Source organism: Pyrenophora tritici-repentis, chromosome 9 (assembly GCF_003171515.1).
Source record: "Pyrenophora tritici-repentis strain M4 chromosome 9, whole genome shotgun sequence".
NCBI classification, from domain to species: Eukaryota; Fungi; Ascomycota; class Dothideomycetes; order Pleosporales; family Pleosporaceae; genus Pyrenophora; species Pyrenophora tritici-repentis.
Genome location: NC_089398.1, coordinates 1,869,215 through 1,882,116, shown reverse-complemented (window position 1 = coordinate 1,882,116; position 12,902 = coordinate 1,869,215). Strand labels below are relative to the sequence as shown.

Sequence of the window (12,902 nt, the reverse complement as noted above, 5' to 3'; positions counted from 1 at the left end):
GCAGGATGCTACTCTCAAATAAGCGCCCTCTTTCCCGACCAAGATAAGCTCAGAATCCAGAGCCTCGTCCAAGTCAAGCCCAGAACGTATCCGCCCGGTATCGTAATCATACGCTTATTTGCCTTCCCGAAAAGGAAAATGCATGGGCTTAGTAAACCTGAATCCTGAGTTGTAAAGCGGAGCACCCAGTTGTACCGCCTTGACCCCGCTTTTCTGCTAGCAGTTTGTCAGCCTTGTGCGATTTTACTGCTATGCAGTCTCGCTTATTTAATCCCCCCTTTGTAGCTTTGCAGGCTTTTGGTTTTCTTTCTCCCAATCACCCCTCTGTTCACTTGAAACTCGTCGTCTACTCACACTCTGGAAACCAAAATGCCTACTGTTGTGATTAAGCCAGGCGCCACGGTATTTGTGACTGGTGCCAATGGGCTCATTGGAAGCCATGTTATCGATCAGTTGCTTAAGAAAGGATACAACGTACGCGGTACGGTAAGAGATGTAGCCAAGGCAAAGTGGCTGAGTGAGTACTTTGACGCAAAGTACAAAGATGCCAAACTTGAGTTGGTCAGCGTACCGGATATGCGCGTTGAAGGGTGCTATGACAGCGTAGTTGATAGTGAGGCTTCCTTCATTGCTAAGTCTCAGTAAAAAGCTAAGATTGCCCGGATCACAGGTATCGAAGGCTTCGTTCACGTCGCATCCCCTCTTGATGGCATTTCCGATGTCGATGAGGCAATCAAGATTGCTGTGACAGGGGCTCTGAACGCCCTCAAGGCATGCGCAAAGACTCCTTCGTGCAAACGCTTCGTCTTCACTTCCTCGTCTATTGCCGCGACATTCCCACGCCCGAATGTCGAGTTCTCCATCGATGAGACATCGTTCAACGACGAGGCAATGGAAGTCCTGCGCAAAGAGCCGGGTAAGGAGGGGCTGTTTGTCTATGCCGCGTTGAAGACAGAGGCGGAAAAGGCAGTATGGAAGTGGACAAAGGAAAACAAGCCTGGGTTCGTAGTGAACACTGTTGTAAGCCCCCCGATCACTACTTGCGTTGTATGAAACTAAGACTATAAGCTACCCAACGCGAATTTCGGCCGAGTTCTCGTTCCCGAGCATCAGGGCTACCCGTCAACTATTGGCTGGACGCATGATGCTTGGATAGGCGTAGAGACTGACAGGTGGACCTCATGGGCAGGGCCACAATGGTTCATCTCGACTGAGGATGATGCACTACTGCACGTTTCTGCATTGATTCACAGCGACGTGGATTCCGAACGCCTGTTTGGCTTTGCTGAGCCTTGGAGTTACAATAAGATGATGGACATTTGGCGCAAGCAGTATCCCGAGAGGAAGTTTGCCGATAACATTGAGGGAATGGGTGAAGATCGCATGAAGGTGCCTAATGAGAGAGCGGAGGAAGTACTGAGGTGGGTGAAGGGAGCGGGCTGGGACAGCTTGGAGCAAAGCTTGAAGGAAATGACTGAGAACTGGAAATAAAGTGAACCGCTGCCGCTGAGAATGTAGTAAAAGAGCTTTAGTCGATGATTGACGTGTCTATCGATTGATTTATACAACGACTGCATCGTCTTCTCGTGTCAATGACTGGGTTAATCTTGTCGTGCCGCTCTAGAGATTCCTCAACGTCAAAACATGATGATATAATGAAATGAAAGACCAGCACCGGATTCTCTAGAATTTCTGTATAATTGTGCGGCCGTTGTGAAGAGATGGAGGCATGTCGAGTTGGCGGGCGTGAGACGAAGATGACATGGTCAGTGCGCGGACCCCTGCAGGTCTAACTTTCGCTTACGATTTTCGAAAGCCCACGATCGCTCTCAGCGCCTGCCAACGCCAGCGACAACTCCATCCCGACGCCCAACCCAGCTATTCCGCACACCGAACGACCGACTCCCGTCGAAATCTAAAATCGCACATAATGGATTCCGCTAAGGCTCCCGTCAAGCTCGTCAAGGTCACCCGTGTCCTTGGCCGAACCGGTACGCGAAATTTCCGAAACACCCTGCAGAGGCGGCGGCAGGAAGGATGGAGGCGGCAAAATGAGAGAACATAGGCTGACTTACAAACCAGGCTCCCGTGGTGGTGTCACTCAGTGCCGTGTCGAGTTCATGGACGACCAGACCCGTTCTATCATCCGCAACGTCAAGGGCCCAGGTACGCACCTACCTAATGAAGCTTGCGGTAGCTCTGACTAACTGATCTCCCAGTCCGCGAGAACGACATTCTCTGCCTGCTCGAGTCCGAACGTGAGGCCAGGCGTCTGCGATAAGCGCAACAACTCTCGGGGAAAGGGAAGCGGCATTTTCATTCGGTTACCGGAGTTCTTTGCGAAAGCTATGGGCATCTATACGGACTTCACGAGGATGGACAACTGATGGCGCGGTGCTCTTGGAGCGCTGCGTAGGAGGAGACAGATATGAGGGAGATGCGATCACGACGAATATCAAGAGTCTGGGTTCTCCCTGAATGAATTGAAAATCTACCAACTCCCACTCGTTGCGACTTGGACGTGTTGTAGTCTGTCGGCTTGGAACTTGAATTGGAGCATATGAAGTGGTGAAGCTGATGTAGTCCAGTTTACATGTTCATCCAGGTTCTCTCTCGGCGTTGTCTCCCCGATTTTACACACTGGCTAGCGAGTCATTTCTCCAACACGAAGACACAAATCTTCGAGACCAACATCTTGAACACTACCGCTCATGTAATGTTGATCAACAATAGCACTCGTACAGGAGATGGTAGCCTAGAGCAAGGATCATTCTGAGCATGCCTGTTGCACTACGGAGCCCTTGAACCGGACTCACCGTCACTCCGATCTATCCAGTATTCACCTACAATATGGTTTCAAGGTGACTGCCAAAGAGACAATAGCAGAGCCTGGCTATTGATGTCTCAGTTAACACCTCTATACTTAAATTCACTCGAACCATCTTTCTCTACAATCTCCAAGTTTCCCATCAGTATCATCTCCATTCTAAACACCTGAAGTCTTCAAGTACCACATTCTCCATCATATCCTATCCCACCCCCACAATGTCGGACAGTGAAGCAGCAGACAGCCTCCGCAAGATCCTCGCCAAGAGCACCCCGAAGGCGCCAAAGCCCAAGTCCTCCCAGCCCCTAGGTACTACTACCGCACCTCCGGCAGCTACAACACCAGCCACACCTCTACAAACTCGCCATGCAGCACCAACCTTCCACTTCCCCACTGTCAACGTACCAGGAAGCTCACCAAAATCAGCTACAGGAAGCGCCTCTTCAGGCCCCCGCAAGTCTGTCTTCAGCAGCAAAACCACATCGTCGGCTCCAAAGCCAAACCAGAGCAGCCGCAAGAAGGAGCAAGCTGCTGCGCCGGAGACTACTACTAGTAGTTCCACGGTTTCGCTTCATTCCATCATTGACACTGAGCAGGACGTCGCTCCGAAAGAAGAAAAGGCTGACAAGAAGACCAGCATGGCGGGCTCGAGGTGGTGGACCAGGGGTGGTGGATGAGATGGTGTGGTGGCGTGGAGGGTGTCAGTGTACGATTCGATTTCAGACACAAGGATGATGAGTCTGTGAAGGACTTCTGGATAGTTTGTAGAAAATGAGAATGCCACTATCCCATACCACTGTATACGCCAAACTGCATTGTTGAATGTAAAAATGTCACTGTCAAATATATTGGTATACGCCAAAGTTGTTCATAATATGAAAAAAACGTCGTTGAAAATCTATCTGCGAAGCAACACAAGCCCATAGGACTGCGTTGCTTGTAACAAAGGGGTCGTGGATCTATACATGCAAAGATACAAGGAAAAGCCTTTTCTATCCACCCCATACAAGACTTTGTAGGTACCGTAAAACGCCAGAGAAATGCAACAGGAAAAGAAGGCTTAACCCATCAAGCTACACAGAAGAGGTAGAGATAGCTCAAGCAATAGCCGAGCTACCACCCTCCTGCATAACCGGGTTGATCTTCTCATCAAACTTGAACTTGAACTCCTCGCCAAGCTCCTTCTTCATAGCCGTAGTAACAGCCTCGTAGACGTTCTTGAACACGCCGAAAGAAGCCGGGTTCTGCTCGTCGTTGTCACCGCCCTGGAACACACCAGTGCGAACAAGGCAAGTGTTCCAGCCATACATGTTACCACCGACGATGTCGGAAGCCGGGTTGTCACCAATCATGTAGATGTGAGCAGGCAGCTTCTCATCGTTGTGAATGGTTTCCATCCAGCTGGCAATAACTTCGTCGGCGTACTTGTACGTGGCCAGTTCAGGCTTGCCGTAGACGACACGCTCGAGCTCGACGCCCGTGAGCGACTTGTACATGGCCTCGAGGCCGATGCGGAAGGCTCCTTGCGACATACGCGGGAAGGGGTGTTCGGTGGGGCAGAGCATGTCGCCCTGGGAGAAGTAGATGGGGATGCGTTGGGAGACGGGGTCCTTGGCGCGGGTTCCGAAACGGCCGTTTTCAGACTGAAGCAGGTCCATGATGATTTGGATGTCGGTGGCGTAGTCGCGGCTGTCGGAGAAGACCATGATGGCTTCGATGTTTACTTTGCTGAAGTCGCGGGGGCGGGACGTCTTGCGCTCCTCGTCGGTGAAGACGCGGTAAGGGGCGATGGTTGGGTCCCATGCGATGATGTCGTTGGGGACGACAATGTCTTTGAATCCGTATTCTTCGGCTACCTCACGGCACTTGTAGCCTTCTCCACCGACAACGAGGACCGTCTTGTAGTACTCGGCCAGGGCACGCATGGGAGTGTGCGACTGGATGAATTGCTCGGTCGAGATGGGGTTGTGGAGGATCTTGGAGAGTTGCTCGACACGAGCTTGCTCGGGCTTTCCAGAGCCGTTGGTGAGGAAGATGTGGGGGATCTTGATGCCGAGCTCGTTGTCGCCGTTGAGGATCTCGAGCACGCGTTGACCCTCGGGGATGAGACGGTCACCGTGGACAAGGACACCGTCAATGTCAAAGACAAAGGCCATGTCCTTGGCAGCACGAACCTTCTCGCCAGCGAGATCTTGAAGCTGGGCTGCGATGATGTCGCGGGAAGGCTGGATGGCGGGCATGCCAGGGCGCTTGGCAGCTCCTGGGCCATCGGGGTAGTGTACAGATGACAGCCTTGACTGCCTCTTGGATCGGGGAATGGGCAGCGAGGTACCGAAAGAGTTGCGGCTTCCTCTCCTCTCCTTCATTGAAGGGGAAAGGGAGAGGTTGTGCATGTATTGTGAAGTATCAGCCATGGCACTGCGGGTTGCTGGGACCTCGACAGCGTTGACGGTGCCATCTTGAGCATCACCAGGAATGGCAAGCTCACCTCCAACAGCAAAGTTGGAAGCAGAACGCTCGCCGTTGGCCTTGGTCTGGGTGGTGTTGGCCACCTCGGGGTCTTGAGTAGCAGCAGGAGGCATGATTGCGGTAATGAGAGTTGATGAAAATGGGGGTATCAAGAGTAGAACGTAGGGATAAGCTTCTCAGAAGCCAAGTGTGAGATTTGTAGTGATGAGATAGTGAGTGATGAGGATTCTCAGGGTCCTGGGGGAGGGGCTATATATCACGTCAACCATGGATAGGTACTCTTTGATGAACCCCAGATGCCATCATCATTCGTCAATTTTCTCTACAAACTTTGGAAGGGTCTTCTCTCGCTATCCCGACTTGGGCCGACACAGCTAGCACATTCTGGCAACCGGAATGTTCAACAAGTACCTCTGTACCCACAGTGCGACATCATCGCCATTCTCTCGAGCCCGTGCATGCAAACGCTAGTGGATGAGTTTGCCAGACCAGAGAAAGAAATCTGGATACCGTCACCGCCGTATTATCGCCGAAAACTGGAGACTGATAGCTGTGCTGTGATGTGAGTCGCCACCCGACCCGCGAGCGCGTTGTTTACCTGTGGCCGATGCTCCCACGGTCTAGCGTGGCGCGGAGAGTCGAATGACCGGCTCGCAGAGCGCGGCCGGAAGAAATTGTCGGGCAGCTCACCGCCTGTCAGAATGGCATGGCGTGCATGTGCTATCAAGATGGATATGGGAAACGGTTGTCGCAGAGGGGTGGATGATGCAGGGAGTCCGCAGACAGCTACCGGCGGTATTGGCAACCGTAAGGCGTAGTGACGAAAAACGGGTGGGGGCGATGCCTGGTAGTCCCTGGTAGTCCCTGGTAGTCCCTGGTTGGTAAGCGCGGGTCGCCGAATTAGGGCGAACGCTCGTGGGTGATGTGCTGGACTGCGGGTGCAGCGAGTGGCTGAAATCGCAGAGCCGCACCACCACATGCTTTCGATATGCTTCGACGCTGCGTCTGGTCGGCAAAACTGCCACTCGTAGCCCTAAAGTCCTCTCTCGGCCCGCTGTGTGGACCCTGAAATCCACATGACGACGTCATACTTGGCTGACGAAGTGACAAGTTGGTCAACAACCAGCGTCGGCAAGCTGAAACTGTTGGATGGCACGAGGTGGAGATTTTTCATAATGGGCCCGATGCCAGCGAGATGAGCCCGCCTCGGGTTGTCGCGGTTACGAGTCGAGTCGACCATGGGAAGCGGGCGCCGAGTGAGGTCACGGAACCACGCTGTGCTGCCAGCGATGATGACAGAGGGGAAGAAGAGATTTTAGGCCAACTAACGTATGCTTGCTGACCGACATATGTAGATGCAGCATCCCAAGACGCGTTGCTGCCGCTTGATAGATTAATTCACACACACTACTCTGCAAGGCGCTTCTCTTCATCTGCCATCTGAACAAGTCATCACATCACATCACATCACATTCACACACACACACACACCACCACCACCACACATCATGGCCCCTCTCGCCAACCAAAAGACTTTCAAGCTCTCCAACGGCGTCACCATCCCCGCCGTGGGCTTTGGCACCTTTGCCAGCGAGGGCGCATCCGGCGAAACCTACGCAGCCGTCACCACGGCGCTCAAGACCGGCTACCGGCATCTCGACTGCGCCTGGTTCTACCAGAACGAGGGCGAAGTAGGCGACGCGGTGCGAGACTTCCTCAAGGAGAACCCCAACGTCACCCGCAAGGACCTCTTCATCTGCACAAAAGTATGGAACCATCTCCACGAGCCCAGCGAGGTCAAATGGAGCATCGACCAGAGTCTGCAGAAGCTGGGCATGGACTACATTGACGCCTTCCTCGTCCACTGGCCCATTGCCTCGGAGAGCGACGACAACCACATGCCCAAGATCGGCGCTGACGGCAAGTACGTCATCAAGAAGGACCTCACAGAGAACCCGGAGCCGACATGGCGCGCCATGGAGGAGATCTACGAGTCAGGCAAGGCAAAGGCCATTGGCGTGTCCAACTGGACCATCGAGGGCCTCAAGAAGCTGCTCGCCTTTGCAAAGGTCAAGCCCATGATCAACCAGATCGAAGTCCACCCCTTCCTGCCCAACACGGAGCTCGTCAAGTTTTGCCAGGACAACGACATCATGGTAGCCGCTTACTCGCCGCTCGGCTCTCAGAACCAAGTGCCCAGCACCGGCGAGAAGGTGCGCACAAACGCCAAGCTCAACGAGGTCGCTCAGCGCAGCGGATACGACCTCGCACAGGTGCTGTTGGCATGGGGACTGCAGCGCGGCTACGTCGTCTTGCCCAAGAGCTCCACGCCCAAGCGCATTGAGAGCAACTGGCTCATCCCCGAGCTGAGCAAGGAGGACTTTGAAGCCGTCGAGGAGGTTGCCAGGGGAAGGCACACGCGCTTCGTCAACATGAAGGACACGTTTGGCTACGACGTCTGGCCAGAGGAGACTGAGGGTGGTGAGCTCAAGGCATAGAGCGGGGTAAGCGAGCAAGGGAGCTTGCATGGCATTTACGAATTAAATTCATTTAGCGATACCAAAGGTCTACTGCAGACTTGTTTAGAGTAGCTCAAAGAGCAATTGAATCCTATTTGGTTCATCACATCCTGTTCCCATACTGTGATGTGGTTCTTACGACCACGACCAAGCGATTCCCTAGTGCCTACGCCCGGCCCACTGCGGTGCACTACCGGGGCCTGTATCAACATGTGCAGGCTGCTCGTTTAGAACTGACATGCGAACCAGTCGCGATTTGAATGTGTGGTTAGCCCAGTTTTACCATGTTTGCTTCATGTTGGGATCAGGCTGTCTAATAGTTGTAGGTTTTCCCGCTCTTTGCGCACCTTCCACGTTTCCGATGTTTGCTGATGCAACTGTTCCACGGCTACTTGCTTTGGAAGTACCACATCCGCAAAGTGCTCTTTGGTGAATGCCATCACAGCTTGTGCTTCTGCAAACTTTTGTTCTTGCAAGAGCTGCCGCGCGACTCCTAGACATAGCTGCACGAGGAAGTTTCTCCGACTTTGGGATTTTACGTGTGCAACTGCACCAGCAGGGTCTTGGATGAACCGAAGCCCGGGAGCTGCGCTACGTTGTGAAGGGTGGTGTAGCCAGAGCATGGCTTCGACTGCACGGCCCCAGCCTCCCAGCCAGCGTTGTGATGACAAAGAGAAGGATTGGTATAGTTCTGCGTCAACTTTGAGGGGTTGGTCTATGTTTGTGGTAATGCGGTTGACGAGATGGCCACCAGCAGACCTCAGCATATTGTAAGCTGATTCGTAACCCGCGTTCTCAACGATGCGGAACGCCTGCATGAAGAAAGCCAGGCCTCTGGTCAAGTCCGTGTTGGCTTCTACAGACACCATCTTTGCGAGTAATTGTTGTCTGAAGGTCACTACTTTTGCAGTGTCGAGCCCGGTCTCTTTTACACGTTGTTCATTCGATCGGATGAACCAGCGCCATGGTGCAGTAGTCTCGCCTTCAGCTAACAGCAAGACCACCAGCCTGTCCAGGAACCTGCTGCCATGCCCTGACTTGGCGACACACAAGTCGACGAATTGCTTCGAGGTGTCGAGACCGCTAGTCTTCAGCCAATCGGCAAGTGTGATAGCGAAACTCTTTTGGTCCCTGATCCGCGAGGGACTTTGGTTCGGGGTCTTTTCGAGCACCTCAAGACACATGGCAGCCTTGGACAGGTTGGCAGATCCTGCAGCTATCTCATTGACAAACCACGTAAGCGGGTCTCTCAGCACATCAAGCGCTGCTGACTCGGACCCTCTCCGACGAGGCTTCACGGCAAACAATGGGTTGCTCAAGATGGAATCGATGTGTTGGGTTGCAGAAGCATAGGACGAAGCTGTCGCGCCGATGGGCGAGGGCCCGCGCTGACCATTACTAAGCGATGCCCGCGGGATTCGCCTTTTCTGGCTGCTCTCAGTCGCTCCGAGGGGATGTTCGCGGTCGAGGTGGGCGCGGAAGGAGCTGGTGAGCAGAGAGAGCAACTGCTGACTCTCACGGGGCGAAAGCGGAAGCTGGGGATGGAGCTTGGAGGCGAGAGTGCTCAACATCCGTTTACTGGTAGCCGACTGCATCGTGTACTGGCGGCGTAGACAGTTTGCGTGTCTCGTGTCGTCGCGGTGAGAGGGCGGGTCGAGTGAGGCGATGACGAGAGGTGGGCCAAGCACTGGCACTGCGGGAAGCTGCCGCCTTGTAAGCACGTGACCGCCTAGACGCGCGCAATATGGTAAGGCTGGGAACAATATGCCCAAGCTATTCGTAGATCAATGACTACTCGCTCAGCTCTCCCCTCATCTGTGCATTGTCTGCAACCCAGCCCGCTCCCGCCCCGTCAACGCGACACAGCCGCGTCCTGTGCCATTGGAAGCTCTAGTGCCAAGTCGCTTGCCTTTAGCTGCGTTCCCCAACTTTACTCCCTCTCTACATCATCACCCTGCACGACGACTACAGCGCCCCAATTACACACCATCAAGTCCCCTGCGGCTTGCCTACACCACACATTATCTCATGTCTGAAACACAATCTCGGCCTGCGCGAGGCAGGAGCTCTGCCCGCGGCGGCAGGGCCTCATACGGCTCACGAGGGCCCAGGAAGACAAACGGCGACAGCGCATCGTCAAACATTGATACATCGGCAGACCAAGGCGAGCTGGGAGAGCTCAAGAAGCGCTATCAGTCACAGTTGTCGACACTGAAGGAACTATTCCCCGATTGGACCGACGCCGATCTCGTGCTCGCCATCGAAGAATCTGACGGCGACCTGCAGACGACCATCGAGAAGATTAGTGAGGGTGAGCGGCCATTGCCAATTGACAGCCCCGTGTACGTCATCTAACATCACATAGGTGCCGTCTCTCAATTCTCAGAAGTGCCCAAAAAGGTCAAAGACCGATCCCGCTCAAAGGCAAAAGAAAACATTCCTATTGATGGCGCGTCCAGTCTGCGTGGCCGCCCTGATGGAGCCCGTCGTGGTGTTGACAGCGGTCGCGGTGGCCGTGGTGGACGGGGCACTGACCGCGGTCGTGGTGGCATTCGTGGTGGCCGTGGAGGGGCTACCGGTGGACCTCGTACGACTGCTGGATCAGTCCCGACAACCGAGTCGTCTGCATGGGACACGCCCATAGTCGAAGAAGAAGCCAAGGAGGCCAAACAGGATGATACGGCCGTACACGCGCCCGACGCGACCCCAGAGGTCATAAAGCCTGTTGTAGAGGCGAGCATGGCAGCCGCGAAGAAGACATGGGCCAGCATGTTTGCAGCGCCCAAGCCCCCGCCAGCTGTACCCAAGGCTGCCCCGAAGCCTGCCCCCGCCGCTACCCCAGAAGTGCCCGCACAGAAACCCGACGAGACGCCCGCACAAGAAGTTGCACCAGAGCCAGCTGTGCAAGCCGAAGAACTTCCAGTACCCCCGATCGCAGACGAGGCGGTTCAAACACCCCCAATCACCGCCGAAGACACGTCCAAGATGACGCCCGACAAGAACGGAGATACTACTGCCGACATTACACTCACACCTTCCGGTGACCAGCTGACCCAGGAGAACGTCGAGCACCTCCCTGACGAGTCCCACCCGCCGCCCACAGAGACGGCTTTTAGCACTGTTGCAAGCTCAAAAGACATTGGAAGTGCCGTAGCGACCCCATTGAATGGTCCGACACAGGCACCAATCGGCCGCCCCGCCATTGGAGGTTTCCAGACAACAGCATTGAAGGCGACATCCGGAACCCCACACCGAAGCGCCAGTTACCAGAGGAGGTTGATGGAGCAGCAAGAGGCGGTAGTCATGCCTGGAAACCACGCTGTGGACAGGGCTGCAGTTCAGTTTGGTAGCATGGGCTTGGGCGATGCATCAGACCCCGACGTTGATGAAGACAGAGAAGAGGCCGAGACCAGGACTCAGCCGCCGCAACACTCACCTGTTGCCCAGCCTAGGGCTTCCCTACCTCCGGCTCCTCGCCAGGCTGCCCCGCAGGCGGAGACTCAGCAGCCACAGGAGTCTGTCCCTACCCCAAAGCAGGCTCCAGGTCTGCCTCCTGTTCCCCAGCACCAGCCTGTACAACAGTCGCCCTCAAATGCGCTTGCATCCCAAGCTATGCAAAACCAGGGCTCTCAATCAAACCAGCCCTACAACCAGTTCGGCAGGTATGGTCAGCCAGGTATTCAAACAGAAGCCTCCGCCCCTCCACAGAAGCCGTACGATCCGTTCGGCCAACAGATCCCCCAGTCGAACCACACGCAGTCACACAGCTACGACTATCCTGGTCAACAGAGTCAGTCCGCATCTCAGCCTGGTGCCTTCTCATCTGCCCCTGATAGCTATCCTCCCAACTATCTCACCTCGGAGCAACGTTCGCAGTACCAAAACTACTATGGAACTTACGGTCAGCCGATTGCCCAGACCCAACAAGAAGCTGGTACTGCACAGCAGCGCACTGGCAGCGCATTCGGTTCTGGACCTACCGACTCGGCTTATTCGCAGAGTCAAATCCCTCAGGTAAGCGGATCTCCTCAAACCTTGGACCAGTTGGTCAAATCTGTGGCGGATCATTATGCCGAGAAATCCGGACAACCTCATGTAAATGAGAAGCTCTGGGCGGAGATGGCAAATGAAACGGACAGAGTAAGAACGAAAGCAGAGCGACAATTCCTTACTCTTATACTGCAGTATGCTAACAAGAAACATAGTCTCAGGGCAGATACGGCGATGCTCAAAACAGCGGGCACAACACACCAAACCCAGCTGCCATGGCCGGTCAGCAAGGACACGCTGCTCAAGGCCAGCACGCGCAACATGGTGCTCATGGGGCAGGTTACCCATACAACCACCCATACTATGGTAGCCCATACTATGCCAACTACATGAACCAATTTGGCGGATATGGCCAAGGAGGAGCAGGTTACGGCTCCTTTGGTAAGAACGTATACGGACAGCCCCATCACTATGGCATGTCTCCTCAAGCTTCATTCGATCAGCACTCGTCTTCTCCAGCCAACGCAGGAGGTTTCGGTGCAGCATCTTTGCACGATCGCGGCAGCGGCATGGGCGCTGCTGGTTTCAGTGACTATGGCCGCTCCGCTTCAGGAGCCTCTCAGAATCCTAGCGCCACCACCAGCGCTGCAGCATTCGGCGCCATTCCTGACACCTTCACCAGGCCTGGTAACTTCCACCAGAGCTCCTACGGGCAGCAGGGCGGCCAACAAGGTCTCGGTGATGAGGCCTTGAAGCCTTCCAGTGACTACAAGAGCGGCGGACCCAGCCCGGCAGCTCTTGGAGCTCAGCCCGGTCGCCCAGGCTCTGCTAACCAGAGCACACCCGGCCAGGGCGGTCCTCAGCAGGGCTACGGGGGTTACCCGAGCCATCTTGGCAACAGCCAGTACGGCGGTCTCGGTGGTCTGGGCCACCAAAACTCCGCAAGCCATCAGCAGCAGAGCGGTTATGGCAACTACGGCGGGTTTGGAGGATACGGCGGCGGCAGCTACAACAACCGCGGAGGCTGGGGTGGCAACTATGGCCAGCACTAGACTTCGTCTCTCATGAACACGGGTTTTTTTCTTTGGGAGAACTGG

At 54.8% G+C, this 12,902-nt stretch overlaps 7 protein-coding genes across 7 annotated transcripts; 5 read left to right on the top strand and 2 right to left on the bottom strand.

Annotated features, from left to right (window-relative positions):
• Nucleotides 1-369: 369 nt before the first annotated feature.
• PtrM4_150810 (Epimerase multi-domain protein) lies at nucleotides 370-1,491 on the top strand (the record flags this gene model as incomplete). Its single annotated transcript, XM_001938483.2, has 3 exons — nucleotides 370-613; nucleotides 671-1,020; nucleotides 1,069-1,491. 3 exons carry the CDS (start codon nucleotides 370-372, stop codon nucleotides 1,489-1,491), a joined length of 1,017 nt encoding a protein of 338 aa, XP_001938518.1.
• A 439-nt stretch (nucleotides 1,492-1,930) lies between these two features.
• On the top strand, nucleotides 1,931-2,281 carry PtrM4_150800 (40S ribosomal protein eS28; the record flags this gene model as incomplete). Its single annotated transcript, XM_001938484.2, has 3 exons — nucleotides 1,931-1,991; nucleotides 2,083-2,166; nucleotides 2,220-2,281. 3 exons carry the CDS (start codon nucleotides 1,931-1,933, stop codon nucleotides 2,279-2,281), a joined length of 207 nt encoding a protein of 68 aa, XP_001938519.1.
• A 764-nt stretch (nucleotides 2,282-3,045) lies between these two features.
• On the top strand, nucleotides 3,046-3,504 carry PtrM4_150790 (uncharacterized protein; the record flags this gene model as incomplete). The annotated part of the gene is made up of 1 exon (XM_001938485.1): nucleotides 3,046-3,504. The coding sequence occupies one exon, from the start codon at nucleotides 3,046-3,048 to the stop codon at nucleotides 3,502-3,504; it is 459 nt and encodes a 152-aa protein (XP_001938520.1).
• A 420-nt stretch (nucleotides 3,505-3,924) lies between these two features.
• PtrM4_150780 (Hydrolase-6 multi-domain protein) lies at nucleotides 3,925-5,409 on the bottom strand (the record flags this gene model as incomplete). Its single annotated transcript, XM_001938486.2, has 1 exon — nucleotides 3,925-5,409. One exon carries the CDS (start codon nucleotides 5,407-5,409, stop codon nucleotides 3,925-3,927), a length of 1,485 nt encoding a protein of 494 aa, XP_001938521.1.
• Nucleotides 5,410-6,804: 1,395 nt separating this feature from the next.
• PtrM4_150770 (ARA1, Aldo-keto reductase, related to diketogulonate reductase) lies at nucleotides 6,805-7,794 on the top strand (the record flags this gene model as incomplete). The annotated part of the gene is made up of 1 exon (XM_001938487.2): nucleotides 6,805-7,794. The coding sequence occupies one exon, from the start codon at nucleotides 6,805-6,807 to the stop codon at nucleotides 7,792-7,794; it is 990 nt and encodes a 329-aa protein (XP_001938522.1).
• A 314-nt stretch (nucleotides 7,795-8,108) lies between these two features.
• On the bottom strand, nucleotides 8,109-9,410 carry PtrM4_150760 (uncharacterized protein; the record flags this gene model as incomplete). Its single annotated transcript, XM_001938488.2, has 1 exon — nucleotides 8,109-9,410. The coding sequence occupies one exon, from the start codon at nucleotides 9,408-9,410 to the stop codon at nucleotides 8,109-8,111; it is 1,302 nt and encodes a 433-aa protein (XP_001938523.1).
• A 433-nt stretch (nucleotides 9,411-9,843) lies between these two features.
• Nucleotides 9,844-12,857, top strand: PtrM4_150750 (Periplasmic protein TonB; the record flags this gene model as incomplete). Its single annotated transcript, XM_066110067.1, has 3 exons — nucleotides 9,844-10,126; nucleotides 10,181-11,829; nucleotides 12,021-12,857. The coding sequence occupies 3 exons, from the start codon at nucleotides 9,844-9,846 to the stop codon at nucleotides 12,855-12,857; spliced, it is 2,769 nt and encodes a 922-aa protein (XP_065960050.1).
• Between the last annotated feature and the right edge of the window lie 45 nt (nucleotides 12,858-12,902).